The sequence below is a fragment of the Brachionichthys hirsutus genome, chromosome 21 (assembly GCF_040956055.1).
Source record: "Brachionichthys hirsutus isolate HB-005 chromosome 21, CSIRO-AGI_Bhir_v1, whole genome shotgun sequence".
Lineage (NCBI taxonomy): Eukaryota > Metazoa > Chordata > Actinopteri > Lophiiformes > Brachionichthyidae > Brachionichthys > Brachionichthys hirsutus.
The window spans coordinates 8933422-8951692 of NC_090917.1; the positions used below are offsets into that span (position 1 = coordinate 8933422).

At 48.4% G+C, this 18271-nt stretch overlaps 1 protein-coding gene across 1 annotated transcript in view; it reads right to left on the reverse strand.

The window, feature by feature from the left end:
- The window catches only part of dnah9 (dynein, axonemal, heavy chain 9), a 90913-nt gene extending 73069 nt beyond the window's left edge, over positions 1-17844 (reverse strand). Inside the window, exons 1-29 of the mRNA XM_068754542.1 lie at positions 17494-17844; positions 16596-16792; positions 16370-16528; positions 15399-15529; positions 15111-15322; positions 14793-15026; positions 14497-14664; positions 14064-14180; positions 13836-13986; positions 13545-13659; positions 13281-13349; positions 11899-12025; positions 11439-11585; positions 10523-10631; positions 8381-8622; positions 7906-8041; positions 7036-7232; positions 6684-6946; positions 6089-6250; positions 5401-5623; positions 5142-5308; positions 4201-4344; positions 3955-4114; positions 2757-2912; positions 1680-1812; positions 1334-1611; positions 943-1073; positions 741-867; positions 160-312 (exon numbers count right to left, since the gene is read on the reverse strand). Coding sequence (XP_068610643.1) covers positions 160-312; positions 741-867; positions 943-1073; positions 1334-1611; positions 1680-1812; positions 2757-2912; positions 3955-4114; positions 4201-4344; positions 5142-5308; positions 5401-5623; positions 6089-6250; positions 6684-6946; positions 7036-7232; positions 7906-8041; positions 8381-8622; positions 10523-10631; positions 11439-11585; positions 11899-12025; positions 13281-13349; positions 13545-13659; positions 13836-13986; positions 14064-14180; positions 14497-14664; positions 14793-15026; positions 15111-15322; positions 15399-15529; positions 16370-16528; positions 16596-16792; positions 17494-17844 — 4959 coding nt within the window. The remainder of the gene's footprint in view (positions 1-159; positions 313-740; positions 868-942; positions 1074-1333; positions 1612-1679; positions 1813-2756; positions 2913-3954; positions 4115-4200; positions 4345-5141; positions 5309-5400; positions 5624-6088; positions 6251-6683; positions 6947-7035; positions 7233-7905; positions 8042-8380; positions 8623-10522; positions 10632-11438; positions 11586-11898; positions 12026-13280; positions 13350-13544; positions 13660-13835; positions 13987-14063; positions 14181-14496; positions 14665-14792; positions 15027-15110; positions 15323-15398; positions 15530-16369; positions 16529-16595; positions 16793-17493) is intronic.
- Between the last annotated feature and the right edge of the window lie 427 nt (positions 17845-18271).

Sequence of the window (18271 nt, forward strand, 5' to 3'; positions counted from 1 at the left end):
TGCTTTATTATGCGGTTGTGATATCTGAGATCTATTTCCCTCCGCTGCAGACAACGGCAGGTATTCCATCATCCCATCCATCTACAGTGGCTAATAATAAACGACGACGCATGAGGACAGCATTTAGTCCCAGGAATGAAAGGCTCCAGGTGTGCTTACCTGTCCAGTGCAGTCACAGGCCTGACTGAAGGGAACGTACTCCTCCTCTTTGCTGTACATCCCCAGACCCGTCTTAGAAAGGTTCTCCTCTCCATCGGCTTCAAATCGCATCTTGGCCATGTTGTCGAAAAGCTTGGACAGATGCTTCTGAACCTGAGCGAACAAGACGGAAGCGCTCACTCTCCACTCAGCTCATGGTCTGACTGGTATAAACTCTGCTTTCACAAAAATAAACAACATTCCACAGAATCAGGCCCAGAAGGGCGGGGCCCAAGGGAGGGGCCCAAGGGAGGGCCCCGCGCTCTGCAGCTAACGTCTTCAGGAGATAAGTTAGCTGCATAACTGAGATTTATGTCTCCGAGGTGCAAATGCAGAAGAACATGTCCTGATGACGAAGGGTGCAGCAGGCTGCAAAAGTCTTAGGGACATTGCCCCCATGTGGTCACTCTGGATACTACAACAGTCAGAGCTTTACATTGTGCATTCAAACTTCACTTCAGAACTATTTTTATGACTCAGTGAATACTATGACGCAAACAAATCCATCGCTACCCCTCAGGTAAAAAAAATAATGGATCCACCTGGGGTGGGTTGGTCCCATTAGACAGGATGTCGAGCAGATCAGCCGAGGAGATGAAGTAAAATCTGGGGAAGGCCAAACGCTTGGTGTCCAAGTATTCTGTCAGGGCTTTCTCACATAGAGACAGCCTGTGGAGACACAGAGTTAGCATGTGTGGAAGCAACCCTGGACGAGTGTCCCCTGATAGTGGAGAGGACCTTCACCTGCTCTGGATGTCCTCCAGTTTACCAAACAGACCCGGCTTATTGGTGGCCTCCACCACATTGGGTGTTTGATGCATGGCGCCTGCCAGCTCTTTGAAATCTGCATCAATCCCCTCGAAGCGCCTCGAGTCCTGTGGATGATTTCAGGTCCCAAAAGAGAGAGGACAATCAGGGCTTTAATGGCAAACATCTGGGCTAAAGCACCGCCCGACGACGGAGGCAGAATCTCAGCTTCTTTACTCGCCGTATGAGCCAATGAACGCAGTCCTAATTAACAGCTATTGCAGGCAAGCTATTGGTGATAATATGACAGTGACAATAAGTACTCAGTGATATATACATATACCTATTGCAGGTGCAATTAACCACGTGTGTGTGTTCAGTGTGTCACCTCAGGCATCTGTGAGCGAATGTCCTCTGAGCCAATGAAGATGCTTTCCAGGTGGGTCCACGTCTGCTGCACCTCAGACCAGATGGAGATGACAGCGTCGGCCACAGACAGCTTGCTCTGCCACGACGACACGTCATCCAGGAAGTAGGCGATGTACTTGGAGGACATGAGGTTCTGCAGCTGCACCTGGTTGTCCTCCAGTGTTTCGATGAGTTCCTCGTTGGTGCGCAGCAGTGGCACCTGCGTCCGGTGGTGGGGTTCATACTGGAACTGCATGCCTGGACGGGAGCCATCAAATCAATAGGTGCTAAACTCTGGGCCGGGAGGAGCCTGCCTCGCCCCGTACCTGTCCAGGTGGAGTTGAGCTCAGAGAGGACTTTCTCCATCCCCATCTCTTTGACAGCCTGGTCCACGATCGCTCTCACGTCCTCCTCGAAGCAGTGCAGGTTGAGCTGCAGCAGGTCGGCCAGCGTGGTGTCCTGCTCACAACAGTTCACGTGAGCGACAGCGTGTGCAAACCGCTGTATGCTAACTGGGACTACTGGTTTCAGGCCAGCAAAGGCTCACGCAGCAGCTTCCAGTGGACGCCACCCATCAGAGTTGAGCCGCGGCGGATTCACTAAACTTTAGATACAATTTTTAAGGGAAATGTAAAAAAAATTTATAACTGATGTAAATTTGAATTATTTTTAATTGTAAAAATGTCTTATCTGTTATACAACTGTTACTAATGGCCACGCCTCAGGCCCATAGTTACGGTCTATATATTTAATCTTCTCATCAAACAGTCAAATGGGCACAAAAGGAAATGGGACAAGCTACTTTCTGTAAAAACTCCAGGAAGCAGAATTAATTAGCTACAACTGAGCACATTTGAATTAAAATCATGGCGCCCGGTTTGACAGGTCCACTCCTTCAACGTGCGGTTTCAAAATGAATATAATTCATCATTCAGCCCAAGCTAGTCCTGTGAAGTTAAATGAGCGTCTGGATGAAAGTCATCTGTCCTCTCGTCTGTATCAGTCATCTTCTGTGTGAACATGCTATAAAAATGATCAAGGCATAATGCACAACATAAACGAACATTCAAATATTCCTACCTACTCAGTTATATTATACAAATAAACTCACGTTTATTGTAAGATCAATGTTAATGCAGCTCTTACTTCCCTCTTCGAGGTGGTGCAGGTTAGCAGGCTTTAAACTAAAGCTAAACAGCTCCCCAATGTGGCCTATTAAATGTGAATCAGTGACTCTGAGTAATTACAACACAGCGTCTATAAAACCGGTTCAGAGGGTAGAAAAGCGTGAAGAGGACAGAGCTGGAAGAGAAACGTGGAGCTGAGTGGCGAAAGCTTGCGTGTTACGTTTTAACGCCACTGCCTGTTCAGAAATACGTCAGCGAGTAGAATGACTCAGAAACCTCGTTCATGTTAAAGCGGACTCCAGTCGCAGCCATTAGCTGATGCCAGTGTCGGGGTCGAATGGCCGGGTTCTGGAGCTCTGCCACGGCCCGCAGGGAGATCAGGAGGTTCTTTACCCTGTTGTCCAGACCCGTGAAGGCGTCCCACGCTCTAACCTGTCAGGCAAAGGTCAGGGGTCAGCGGTGGGACAGTAGTTTATTTTAGTTTCATTTATTCATATACAGTGCATTGCTTCAAGTTCAAAGTAAAACTAGAGGGAAGTTACTCCTTTCTTCCCCAAAATAAAACCCTCTGGGGCAGATTTATAACATTAGTGAGGATTAGTTTTAGATACAAACAAAAGCCGTTTCTATTTCTTTCCCATTTCCAGACGTTATCAGCTTTGTGGCTGGTTTTAATTGTCAACAATGAATTGTTTGAGAAGAAATTTAAATGATCACAAATGTAAATATCTTAGAAGCATTACAAAAAAAAATACTTTTACTTTACTGGACTGTTAACTGTAGTTAACTGAATATCTGAAAGAACATACAGACGGACAGACAGGCAGACAGGCAGACAGGCAGACCGACAGACAGACTGGCAGACTGGCAGGCAGACAGACAGACAGGCAGACACGTTTATTGATAAAATATGAACGTATGCACCAGATCAAAGACAGCTGGGATGGAACCCCCAACATGGTGCGGTTCTGACAGGATGGGCTCCTTCGTCTTTAAAGCCGTGGTGCATTCAGGTGGTGTCAGATTAATCTGAAATACTGACTCCCGACTCAGACGTTAGTGGTTTATGTACATACGGTTTGTAATGTGGTATCAGCTGGTAACTGCTTCTGCTCACAACGGCCTGGGTGAGCTTAAAAAGTTATTTATAAGCTTTAGCACTGATAACAAGCTGGGAAAGTTACACGTCGTGGTCTTAAGGAAAGTCTGTGTGGGATGTCAGCTCTATGTGTACTATTTTAACGAGAGTGCATTCTTGCTTTCAAAACTTTAAAAAGAGAGACACCTTTAATTCCCTCAGTCAGACGGCGTCCCCCTGAAACCTTTCTGCTGTGCCGACGCAGGACGGGATAATCACTCTCTGAAGAAAGGCGCAATGAACCATCGATTGCAGTTTGAAGTTCCGAATTCTTCAGTTTTTCACCATTCATTTTTCTTAAAGTAAAGTCTTCAGCCCCCCAAAAGCCTTCCTCACCTCTTTATCCAGACCCCGAATATCTTTGGAGAAGTGCTTGCACTCCAGCTCCATGTCCTCCACGTGGATCTCTCTCCAGGGGGTCGTCCTCCACGCAGTCATGCTGGACTCCACCACGTCAATCGTGTCCCTCAGCTCCTTCAGCAGGCCCACCTCACGCCTGGGGGGGCGAGGGCGAGAGGACAATGTGAATGCAAGCGCGCCTCTCTGTTCTGATGGATCATTAGTTTCAGTTTGGCTCCTTACCTGCATTGTCTGAGCTGCTTGTAGTCGGAGACGCTGACCTCGAACAGGCTGCCAGACTCCACCAGGGACGCCATCACCGCCTCCCGCTCAAGGATCTGCTGGTGGAACGCATCCAACATCTGGCAGGGGCTCTGGCAATCAAACCTGGATGAGTGCACACACACACGCACACACACACGCACACACACACACTGCTGCAGTTATGCCAAGCCTGACTTGGCTGCAGCACCGACCAGTCTCTGGTCGCCAGCTCTTAATTCACACTCTGACAATTAACAATGACTTCCGTGGCATTAATGGAAAAATAATCACCAGGTTATAAAGAGACCAATTACACACATAACTGATCTGACAATTAGACATTATGACAAAGCATCTCTACCTATGGCTTAATGATCGTTGCGTTACGATTCAGTTAGCCTTTGTCAGATGTGAGAGCCTGGAGATAAGCTTCTCTGATATCAAGCGAGGAGACAGAAAGGTGACGTCCTCACACTGCTAATAAATGGATATAACACTGTCTTTATAACTCTTTTTTTCAATTGCTTCTATTTAAAGAGTAATTAATGACCAAATTCTGGTGTTAGTTGCTGATCACTAGTCATAATGAACATTCTCCATTTTTCTTCTGTATGTATGTATTTTCTGCACCAGTTCACATTAAATAGAGCACAGCTGCTGTTTCCAGTGGGCAGGGAAACAAGCTTCACACTCATGTAGCACAAGTTTGGTCTGTTCGAGCAAATAAATCCACCTTCGTTTGCAGAACGCAGCAAAGTGCTTCTTTGACCTGTCCTGGAATCGTGCACCTTTCCTCTAGCTCTATCACTTTTACGTTTTTGTCTTTGGCATTTTGCCTTTATTTGGGACATGATATATATTCCCTATAGAGTTAGGCGTTCCATGCAGCCTCTTTGAAACAGGCACAGCCTGGATCCTACCTGAAGGGTCCGTTGCTTCGGAAGTTCTCCCTGAAGGCGTGTTGCTCCACATCGAACGATGCACATTTCCGCCGCAGGCCGGCCACCTCGACGGCCTGCAGGGGCGCCACCTTCTGTTTGACCAGCACCGCCTGCTTCCTCACGTTGTTCCACTGCTCTGGCAACTCCTGCAGGTGGATGGAGAGATAAACAGAGAAGGAGACAAAAGGAAGACGACAGAAAAAAGAGGGGCAGTTGGAAAACACAAAGGGGGGGTTACCTCTAACTGCTTGTAGACCACATCAGGCAGGTCCTGCTCGTACACCTTCAGCAGAGCAATGGTTTGTTTTAGGGGCTCAAACATGGCGTCTGTGGTATTTTGCCTTTCCTTAACAGCCAGCAGGTGACCCATGACCCCCACCAGGCCACCGTAGTCGCCCTCCTCCACCTGGTGGCTCAGGCCAGCTTTAGTAATGCTGATGAACTCCTCCAGATCGGAGAGACTGGGGACAGATCGCAAACACAAACTCATGAACTTGAGATGTAAAGTTCTCTGGGTGCAGGTCCGTCAGCATCACAGGTAGGGCTGCCGACCGTCCCGTGGAAAACGGAATCGTCCCGTATTTGGACGTCCAGCGTTAAACCAACAAGGGACACACTTTGTCCTGTAGATCAATAATAAACTGCTATAATTCCAACAGGGCGATCTATACGGCCCACTGTGTCTCTCTACGTTGCTTTCACTGACTTTCTGCTCACACTTTTCTTATTGCACCACATTTTCAGAAGTCGCAGGTGTTGGTGTTTTATATTGTTTTATAACGCTTGATGTTAGTAAGTTATAAAAGAAAATAAAGAAATGTTTGAATGACAATCATTTGAACTCAACAGAGGTCTTTTACGGAGCGTATAACTAGCGTTAGCCTGTAGCCATAATAACATGCCCGTTATAGCGATAAAGGCTTCACCTGTTTTTGACGTAGTCGATCAGATGCTGCTTGAACATGAAGCTCCACCTCTTGATGACGTTGAGTAAGGCGCTCTTCATGCTCCGGCCATCCACCCTCATCCAGCCCAGAAACACGTGCACCGGCTCCAGACCCTGCACCTCCTCGTAGATCTTCTCATACCTGTGGGAGTAAGGAAGACAAACTTACCTGCTCAGGAGGGCTGCGTGTGTGCATGACCTTTATGTGCTCATGTTACAGTCTCAGTTAGAAAGTTCCTGACATGAGATCGCGTAGTTTGACCTGATAAATATTTTATATAATTTAATTAAATGTTTTATATCCTGTAAGTTCTAAACCTGATCTTCTAATCGGAGGCTACATTCACAGAAGTCCTGCCTCTCACCCGATAGCCAGTCATTCTTTAGGATAACAAGGTGGTAACTAGATCTCTACCCTTCTGATTCAGCGGTTCAGGATATGCACTAGTCATAAAAACTGAAGTGCTTATTCCAGCATCCTTTAATCTACTGTCAACCTTAACCTGCGAGAGATTAAAGATGCTGTCAGAGGTGACCTTAACGTGACCACCGACAGACAACCAGCCAGCCCCCACCTGTCCACCTGCTCCCTGAAGTTATCCAGCGTAGGCGGACTCTCCGAGACGCTGTCCTCGGCGTCGCCCTCTTTCTCCTGGCCGTTGAGAACGCGACCGTACAGAAGGAACTGACGCATACACTCCTTCCTGTCGTCCACGTACAAGTAGCTGTAGCGCTCCAAAGAGTTGCGAAACTCGCAGCAGGTTGCCATGACACCCTGCACCCGATCCATGAGGAGATGCCGCATGTCTGCCAGATCGGCCATGTCCTCCATCTCAGCCTGAAGGGGAGTATTGATGGGAGTGATCAGCATCTCAGACACTGCACATGAAAAGGATGCTGGTGCCACGGCGTGTCATCCGGCGGCACCTGGTAGTGGGGTACGGGGCTGTGCTGGGCAAGGCGGGGCACCAGGGAGGAGACTCTGAACACATCGTTGATGAGGCCCTCCATCAGATCAAAGAAACTGTCTCCTGCCCCAAACTCCAGAGGGGGAGAGAACACCATGTCAGGAACCTTTAGATCCAGCTGAGCCTCAAAGAGAGGGGCCGCAGAAGTTCTGTGGTCTGGAGCCGATGGAGAGAAGCAGACCCCGAGTCAGAGCGCAAAGATTACAATACGTCCAATAAAGTGACAAACATGTCAAACTGCTTTTACTTGACCTTCGTGTAGTTAAAATCCAGAGAGAAGGAAATCCATTTTAACGAGCAGGACAGAAGACGTGTCTGACTTTGTTATAAACAGTTGTATATATAATTATAGATCAGCTAATGAATGGATTGCAATTAATACATTTTAACACCTAAATATATTTAGTATACTTAAACGTCTGTAAATCTGACGCCGCCATAAGTATCTGTAATTTGCATTAAATGGTAAAAAGCAAATATTAACCTGACAAAAATATGTTGAATTACAAAATGATGAGCATTTTCTCTTCTTCTTTGCTAAGGTTAACACACTTGTTTTATTTATGAATCACTAATTTCATTAATAACCAGAGAGTCAGGTGGAAAGAGGCCGGAGCTGAGTCTCGTTCAGGTCAACGATGCCTCCGCAGCTGTGCAGGGCAGGAATCAACCTGCAGTCACCATAGCAACCCTCACACATGGGGTTTATTCCGGACCTCATCCTGGACCAGATCCAGAAGATACGTTGTATGGAAGTCATATTAGCAGGAGTATAACGGCGGGTCCTGTTTCTGTGATTCAGTTTGTCTGGGCATCATCAACGTCCTACCGGTGTTATCCAGGAAGAGCCTGAGCGAGCACTCAATGCTGCTGAAGAAGCCATCGACCACCATGTCGTCAACGTGCTCCACGTAGGCCCTCCACGCCGCTGACGCCGGCTCGCCTCGCAGCAGGTCAAGGTTTCTCTACGGCAGGACAGCATGTCACTGAGTCGCATTTAAAAATGTAAACCAGCTTGTAACCAGTGACAAGCAGGCGAGGCAGGCGAGGCCGTGCCTCACCTGCCTCGCTTTTTGTGCGCTGCACTTTGTTTGTGTAAAGAATGCTGACATGCGGTTTTTAATATAACCTGTTAACTGCCTCCAATCCGACGGTGAATAATCTACTCTGTCGGGTTCATCAGTTTGTAAATCTGCTCGATGAAGTCAGTGCCTCTGCAGCATCATCATCCTCACCGCCGACGTCTAACCTCGTCTAAACCTCAGCCTGAGTCTGAAACAGCAACAAGGACATCTTTTTACTACCTTAAGCAGGAAGTGGATCTTTTCCCCAGAGGCCTGGACCATCGTGTAAAACCTTTCCAGCCTGTCTGTCCTGTCCTCCATGCTGAGAAGCGTGTCCTTTTTCCCGTCCTTTCTGTCGAACACGGGGCTTGCCCAGGACCTCATGCATTTCTGGATCTCCTCCACGTTGTCCTTGGTCCTCTGCAGTCGGCTCTCCAGGTCGCAGACGGAGTCCCGCACCTCCTGGATATACTGCCAAATATCTAGAGGGGAACGGACGACGGCGATGGAGAGGAAATCAATGAAAAGAGGGTCAATAAAAACTGCTGCCAACAGCGGCATTATTTTAAGGCTCCTCGATAAGAGGCCACCAAACAATTTGAGAAAGGAGCAACAAAAGACCGGGAACGTGTGGAATGCCTAAGAAGACACACAATGGTGAATCAATCACTGAAATAACGCCGTTTGTCCTCGCCGGTTTATGGATGTTCAACGTCGCTCTTTCCAGGATTTGGCCGTGAACTGCTGGACAGACTGACATTCATGGGCTGACAGACGCACATCCCGGACCAACAATCCATGGACGTTCAATGCATGAGCCTACAGAAGAAACAATGCTAATCCCACAGACGCGTTTAGCTGGTGACATCATCATCTTAATCGAGCTGGACGCTAGAGCAGCACGTTTCGGACATCAGCTGTTATCTGACCCCCAAAATCAAATGTAACGAGCGATAAATAACCCGCTAGAGCAGAATCACAACTCTATGTCAGGAAAAGAAGCAGCTTTGAAAGTTTCAGATTTGTATTGAATTATTACAAACGCTTGATCGCTCTGTTTAATTTGTTCCTGATACATTTTCTTTGGTGTCGTCAGAGCTTTGTCGGGCCGGACGTATCGCAGTTCAGAAAACACGAGCAGTCTACGCGCTCCCCATCGCCGTGTGGAATACACGCCGCATGAAGCTAGAGGGAGTCCATCCCCACAGGCGGCCGGGGGCGAGAGCTTGGATCATAAGCTGTCTTTTCGCTTCTGAAAATTCTTCAGGGAATCCTGGAGCCGAAGAAACTAACAACACGCCTGCCGGCAGTGTGAAGCAAAGCTTATCAATGATTGAACGCCTCTGCCTCTCTTCTTCTTCTTCTTCTTCTTTAAAATGCAAAGCATCGTTGGTCATGTCACGTCAGCGCAGCCTGATGCGCTCGAGGACCGATAAGAATAGAGTGGAACGCCAAGGGAGCAGGAAAGAGGAGGAATATTCTGCCAGCGGTGGTAGATAAATATCTGCTGCACCACAATATAGTGCTATTTATTTCATACACGCCCCGTAATGTGGTGGCGACGCGTCCGGGGTGTAGCCCCGCCTCTCACCCATAGTCAGCTGGGATAGGCTCCAACACTGGGAGGTGGATAAAGCAGCTGACATAGAGGATGGATGGATGGATGGATGGATGGATGGATGGACGGATGGATGGATGGATGGATGGATGGATGGATGGATGGATGGATGGACGGATGGATGGATGGATGGATGGATGGATGGATGGGTGGTTGGATGGATGGGTGGATGGATGGATTGATGGATGGATGGTTGACAGATGGATGGATAGATGGACAGATGGACAGATGGATGGATGGATGGACGGATGGTTGACAGATGGATGGTTGACGGATGGATGGATGGTTGGATGGATGGATGGATGGATTGATGGAAGGATGGATGGATGGAAGGATGGATGGACGGATGATGGATGGATGGATGGATGGATGGATGGATGGACGGATGGATGGTTGGTTGATGGATGGTTGGATGGATGGATGGATGGATGGATGGATGGTTGGTTGATGGATGGATGGACGGATGGATGGTTGGTTGATGGATGGTTGGATGGATGGATGGATGGATGGATGGTTGATGGATGATGGACGGATGGATGGATGGTTGGTTGATGGATGGTTGGATGGATGGATGGATGGATGGATGGATGGATGGATGAATGGATGGTTGATGGATGGATGGATGGATATTTCATACACTCAACTATAATGTACTTAACACGGGTACATCATATATTCAACCATCACACTGTGTTTAAGTGAGTACACAGGCCTTGTAACAGTATTTATGAAGTACTTTGGTATTTATCGGTGATTGTTCTGACCTTGGTGGTTCCAGTTCACACTCTCCTCCGCCTCTCTGAGCTGAGCATCGATGTCCCTGAGCTGACCACAGACCAGCGGCTGCTCCACATCCAGCACCGACTGCAGCACCTGCGTCCAGACAGGGGGACATACGTGAGAGGAAAGCCCCCATCTTCTGGATTGTTCCACGTTGCCATGACTTCATCTCAGGTATGCTCCCATCCCAGTCAGGGCGCGTGACACACGGAGAGCTTGGTGGGAGCTGTCCTCTCTGAGGTGACTTCATTAAATTGGGCTCCTTCATCGTTTCGTGCCATGTTAATTAAATTGCCATTTTGTCCTTGTGCCTGCTCCCCATTAAAACCAACTCCAGAATTAATTGTTTGATCATGTCTGTGGTACAGAGAATATTTTTTATGCTGAAACAAGCATTGTTTTATTACATGGTATGTTAATTTGGAAATGGAGCTCTAATAATATGTCAATTTATTTATTTTCTACGGGCACAACCTTCGTAAAATAAAAGGTTTCGATCAAACAGTAGAAAATGTCTACACGTATTCTTGATGAAATGCTAATTCAACAACTAAAAAATGTTTAGGGTTAGGGTTAGGGTTATGTCACTGTTTAATATGCGCCTTGAACCAACCAGTGGCGGGCGGTCAGGGCCTGCAAGGCCTTCTCTGCTTGCCTAACATAACCAGCATAATTGCTGATGCAGTTTATTGATTTTTAAATGCTCCAGAAAAAATATCCTGTGTTGTACACGATTGAGGTGATGCAACACCCAGTAGTTCGTAAGTGTGTTTGTACATTATTTCTAAAGCCGTGGTGTCATAAATGATGGTATTATGAGGGGTATTTATTCAAGTCGGACTAAGTAGGACTTCACTGAAGGCCTAGGTGTAAAATGCACCGCCCGCCACTGGAACCAACCTTGTTGTATCTGCCCACGGTGAGCTCCAGGTTGGTGACGTACTGCCGGAGCTGCCCCCTGGTGGTGTAGATCTGAACTGCGGTTTCGGGAATGGCCTCAGTCTGCCTGCCCTCCAGGTACCGAACTTCCCTCAGCACGGACGCCAGCTAGGACGAGGTAGACGGGGAAGTTAGAGGCAATGAAAGAAGTGACGAAATGAATGCACAACCAGACCATAAAGTCAATTTAATCAGGCTCCAATAACATTCGTCAACATTAAACACCTTTAATTTAAAGCCCAATTTAAAATACAAACAGGGTTTTATTTAATTTTTTATCCGTTTTTGAGACGGGAATAAAAGAAGCCATCTATGTCAAATCAAAGTGACCGTCTCAGTAGAGGTGGGGGTCTACACCACCACCTCCACCCACATACAATACGCCTTCCCGGGATCACTTTTCCTAGAGCGTGATAAAAACCTGTGGGTTGAAGTTGACAGAGATCAGCTGGGTCTCCGGGTCCCTGCTGATCAGCGGCAGGCCGAGGTTGGACTGAGACCGCTCACCCACGGTCTCCGTCCACATCTCATACAAGTTGGTGGAGTATCTGCAATAAAAAATAAAAACAAATCTGCCACTACAGTCAAACAAAAGTCATTACCAGTGCTAAACTTGTTTGTAGCGTTCCCAAGGGGGCCTAACAATGTTTCATATTCTCATTAAAAATGGCTGCAGCTTTTATTTCACGTGGCCACGGGCGCCAAAATGGCTCATATGGAGGACATTAACATATGCGTCCCTTTTCCCAATCCTCTGAGGGCTGGGCGTGGCGTGGGCGTGGGTGTGGGCGTGGGTGTGGGCGTGGCCGTGGCCGTAGGCGTGTGAGCGGAGCTCAATAGGGGGATAAACGCTGATTCATCTGAACAGAGCACATGTCAGCTCCGTACGGCTCTATCAGTCTGTAAATAGCCACGATTATGATGAGGACTTCAGCACGCTCTGTGTGCTCGTTATTGGATTTCTGCTGAGCTTCATTTCCTGATAGTGGCACCGCAGACACAGAGGCAATCAAATGCCTCGGCCATGGCCATAAATCACGCTGCATTTTGTCTGCCGGGGTAATGAGAGAGTGCGTCCCGTTCCTGACTGGAATACGTCTAATAATAGTGACGACAGAGACGGCGGTGATTAGAGCCTAACAAGGGCTCTAATGTCTGATGGGAGGAAACTGAAGGCGAAGAACTGGTGTCATTCATCAGTCCATTATTCTGTGTGCAGAGAGAGTAAAGAGAGGATCAAAGAAGTGTGTGCGTGTGTGTGTGCACGTGCACAATGTCATGTGCACCTCGTTCATAAAAGATGTGTTCCCATTCTTATGGGAATTATTGTTTCATCTGATGAAGTGTACAAAGACCATCTAATTTATAAACATAGAAATAAGACGAGCATCAAATGTTCCTATTTGAACCCATTCAGTTCATTAAAACAACAATAAAGATTAAATAAATGACAATTCAACAAAGTTCTGACAATTAAAGTGTTTTCCAGATTGCCATTTCTCACATGGCGTCGGTGAGTAGCGAGACGCCATGTGGGATTACGGGAGTGAAATAATCTGCACAGCAGCACCTCAGGATCGGGAACATAAATCATGCCCAGAGCTGCACGTCTGCATGGAACGGCATAACTGCTGTAAAATCAACTCACAAAATACAAATGTTTGGATTAAAGGTAACGCTGGAGGCTGCATCTGAGTCTGTTTAATCTCCCCCTGTTCTTTACATCAGTAGCACATACATCTGTGCATGATGACATATAGTGTAATACACTGAGGAATGACACACACACACACACACACACACCTGTCCAGCAGTTGCATCATCTCCTCATATTTCTGGATGACCCGAGCTCCATCTTCAGACTCAAGGCACCTGCCGAGAAGATGAAGTTTTACAATCCGTGCAAAGGTCGTATCTAATAACTCTCTACCTGCCATTATTCCACAACCTCATTTTTATGAGGCGTTTAAACCAACTCATGTGGATCACTGAGACAGCCGGGCGTGCACAGCCATGCCAAAACTCCTTCTTAATCTCAGGCATCGGGGGGCAAGAGAGGAAACTCACAGGTAGGAGAGATGTCTGAATTTGGAAAAGGGGGTCTGGATGCGCTGCTGCAGCTCCTGGGCCCATCGCAGCCCGCCCGCCACCGCTGGCATGTTCTTATCGACTGGACTCCAACCTGACAATGTCAGAAAAAAGTTGAGCAAGTTTTATAAATAAATAAATATGCACTCAGAAGTTTGTTCAGCGAGTCATACACTGATATTTCAGACATTATGCAATCACGATTTATGTTAACGACAAGCAACAAAGTACGTGAGCAGTCCGGGGGGGGCAGACGGGCAGCGGCCTCACCCCGCTCCACTGCAGTCTGGACGTGTTTGTCGTAGAGGAGCTTGCAGCGGTCCAGCTCCTCATCAAACATGGACACGAGGAGAGAGTATCTGTCAAGAGCCTCCGCGGCCACTAAGGGGCGCTCCAGCAGGCTACCGAACATCTCCACAGCCTGCAGACAGGAGCAAGGGCTTCGAGTTAACACACGTGGATAGTGTGTGCGTGTGAGAGAGAGAGGGAGCGTGACACCTTGAAGGCATGCTCCAGCCCGGAGGCGTCCATGAAGGCCTGACAGAAGACGGCTCCGAGTCGTCGCTCCGTGTCGTCCACCTTGAGCTTGAACTCCTTCACATCTCCTTCGTACTCCTGCAGGGCAGACAGCTCGGCTCGATGACGCGAGCTAACACAGCGCTAACACAGCGCTAACACAGAGCCAGCACAGCATATTCCTCTTCACATCCCACTGACTCTTTTACAAGCAGAGTAAATTGCTTTTCTTGCTATAACTCAGGAACATCTCGAAGGCGACCAGGCTGCGGCCGTCTCCACCAGCCTGACGGATGTCCTGAGGAGTATCCACACTTTGCACTGAGCTCGGGGCTTGTAGAATAGCTCATAAAAGCCTTGTGACAGTGGAATGACCTTCACAAAGCTGCAGAGGAGCTGAGCTCCCAACGTTTACCCGGTTGCTGAGGTCCAGGCAGTCGTACGGCTTCTCCGTGAACGATTTGTACGCGTCCACGAACTCTTGGTGTAGCGACTGGACCTGCAGGCTCAAGGTTCGACCTCGGACACCTCCGATCTCTAACTTTTCAAGCTTCCGCAGATCCACGGCTGTCAAGAGGACGTCCTGCAGCAAAAAACAGAAAAGGAAGAGGGAAGAGACACAGTCCAAGCGGTGATGTCACCGCACGCAAACCTTTGATTTCTCACACATTGTTCTCAAATCAAACATTTCACTGATACTCCTTTGCTCACCTGAATGGCCTTGAGTCTGTCAGTAAACTGGTCGAATGCAGAAAAGACCAATAATGGGGCGAAGTCCCAGGGCTTGACCGAGCTCTCGTTCCTCTGGTAGCGGCTCAGATTGGACCTACGGTCCTCGTAGGTTCCCCTGAAGAGCTGCAGGACCTCCAGGGTCGTCTCTACTTTCAGGAGCGCCTCGGAAACTTCTCCTTTCAGTACTTCGTCCGGAACGAGATATGCCCGTGCCTGGAGGTGAGGAACGGTGTAAAAGTTAGCTTGGCTTGTGTTGCAGCAACAAATTAATGCTGAGTTCATGGAACGCTGTCAGACCTGCTGCACGAGGAGGTTGCAGGTCTCCTGCAGCAGGACAATGAGACGTCCTGGAGTGTTGTAGTATCTGGAGTTGGCCCACACCAGGCACACTGCGTGCATCAGCGGCCCAATCTGACCCCTGACCTGAGGAAACTCAGCGGCCTCCATGTCCTCAAACAGCCGCTGGAGGGGGCTCAGGTAGGTGCAAATGTCCTTTGCCTCCTCCAGGGCTGAGATTGATGTGATAAAAGTCAGTTCAAGGCAGGTGCTCCACGTCAGACAGCAGGATTTCATGTCTCTTATTACCTGCAAGGACATCCTGCTGCATGTCCATAAAGGCAGGACAATAGCTGCTCTCCACGGCTTCAAGCAGCAGAGCCATCTTGTCCACCTTGGAGGACTTCAGCTGGGAGTGGATGCACTCCAGATCGTCCAATCTTCAGAGAGACAAGCAGGACGAAATCAGCACGCGTAGAAATGACCGCATGTCTCAACCGCTCTCTGTGAAGAGCCTTGCAGCGTGAAATTAGCTTTGATTTGGAGATTTCTCAATGTCTAAGTTGCTCCAGTGGCTGGATGGATCAAGCCCTCGCCTCCTAAGCCAGGGATTGTGGGTTCAAGTCCCACTTAAGGTGCAAACGTGAACTTTTTTTGCACTACCTGTTAAATTGGTTTTTTTTTTATCTTTCATAGTGTTTCTTTTCAGTGTTCAATGTGTGCTGCAGCATTTCACTGCAGCGCTGCATGTGTCTGTGGCAAATAAACTCAGCCCGACTAATATGTGGCTACCAGAATACGGCAGCATCCGCTTGATGCATGCAGAGGCTAGCTCAGATAATGTTACACAACAGCAGTCGCCGTTATGCATTCAGCGTCAAGCAGTTTCCATTCTGTCAAGTTGTTTGAGGATTCTGTGGGTAGGCGTCTCCAGTTTTGTTGCTAATCGCATTATATCTGGGAAGGTTTTAATGTTTGTGCAACACTATAAATATTCAAGACAGAACACAAAGTTTGCAATCACGATTGTGCGGAGGAAAAAAAGTTGTCAGTGGTGGATATTGGCCGTCTGAGAAACAATTCTGCTGCGTTAATACAAAAAAGAAATTAGTGCTGAGCTCCAAATGGCATTTCTCACTTGACAGCACAGGTATTCTGAAGCGAGAATAATTAGTAACACCAGCAACAAAGTTGTAAAACAATCCAACTTGGAGCTCCTGCGGGGAGTCGTGCTACTTTAACAGTGGAGCTGCGGTGTCTGGAATAACAGAGGCGCTGACCTGCTCTTCCAGAACAGCAGCTCTGTGTGTGGGGTGGGGGCTCTGCCTTGCAGCAGAGCCTCGGAGGAGTCTTTCTTCAACACGGCGCAAATCTGATGGCTCCACTCAATCACGGCTGACTCCAGGGAGTGGATCATGCTCTGATCCACGACCTCCCCCCTGTCAAGTTTCACAGGTAAGCTATTTTGGATCGCAGACGCGGGACAGACGATGCATCGGCACCGACCTTTTGTCCACCTCCAGGGCAGCTTGGTCCACTCGCTCGGAGCCTGCAGGGAGAGGCAGCAGCGTCTTGCCTTGGACTAAGCCCGACGCCACAAACACACTGGTCTTGAGCGAGTGCACGTGGTGTCTGACATCTTGAGACACCACCTCTGGCCACTCAGTGTGGTTCCCTCCATTAGCCAGCAGTGGGGCTACAACCTGGAGGAGAATAAAGAAACAGGACTTGCTTTCCTCGACATTCCTGCAAACACTGGAGAAGGATTGTTCCAAGTGAAAGTAAACATTTCCATTTTTATTTCATTCATTCTCTCTCTTCCTGAGAGAAAGGGAATCTGGTTTGAATCCGACTTGCGGTCTTTCTGTGACCGTGTTCTATCCGGGTTCTCCGGCTTCCTCCCACCACCAGAACATGCACATAAGGTGAATTGGTGACACTAAATTGACCGTAGGTGTGTGTGTGTGTGTGTGTGTGAATGATTGTCTGTCTGTGTGTGGCCCTGCGACGGTGGCTACATATCTTGTGTTTCATTTTGATCAGAATTTTTGCTTTGGTTTAAAACCTGCAAATGGCTAAAGTTTATATTTATATACAGTATATATATATATATATGCAGTATATGGTATTATAATATAAACCTCCCTAATGTGTTGAAGGACAGAAGGACTTAGTTTTCCTTGTATCGACTGCATACAATGCATAATGAACAATGGTGTTGTGGGTGGCGGTTCCACAGGGTCCCGCTCGCTTGGGGCCCTGTTCATGGGCGGTCCGGCCCTGGAAGGGTGGAGCATACAGTTTAATGGAGTGTCCAGCTCCGTAGGTGAACAGAACTCACACCTTTACGGAGACAGAGTCTGCGTGTCCCCCCACGCACCAAGCATCGGGACTTGCTGCTTACCTCCTCAACCACAGCGGAAAACTGATCCAGGGGCGCGTAAGACAAGTCCCCGCAGACCAGGTTGTCCTTCATGCAGTCCGGACGCAGCACTGCGTTGCTCCGCTTGACAAAGTAAACCACCTTGTGTCTGGACGCGTCCGTGAACGCGCCCGCGGGCTGCAGCAGCCCGGCCGCGTCCACGGACACCACCAGCGTCCTCTGCGCCACGCTGTCCAGGAACCCCTGCAGCAGCTGCCTGTTGTCTTCGCTGGACACACATTTCTGCCACTTGTCCCGCTTCAGTTTCAGAGTCCTCAGCACGTAGTCCGCTATGAAGTCCAGTCTCCGGTCCTCGGCAGGGGGTTCCTCCATGTCTGCGCAGCGATGCACTGATTGTGTCTCAGCCTCCATAGTAACGCGGTGTTTGCGTCCATCAGGCCGCTGCTAGGGCGACGGGCCGACCCGGGACCAGGACCCCCCCCCCCCGTCTGATTGACACTCATTGTTCTGCCGCAGTGTTTCCACCAACAGTACTGGTGAGGTCATTGAACGCACCATGGAACTATTCCCCCCCCCCCCCATAGAGATGGATTCTTACCCCAGTGGAGTCGGAGCCTGAAAACCTGATCCAGGAGCAGCTGTCCCCTATATGGACTTCAGAAAGCGTCTCCGATAGGTGTCCAATGTCTCTTCACTTTAACAACTGGACATTATAATCTCTGCTTGGATTGAAAACATTATTATTATGTCTATGATGTATTTAGAATTGGTTTTTAATATGTATTTATATTTTTATTAC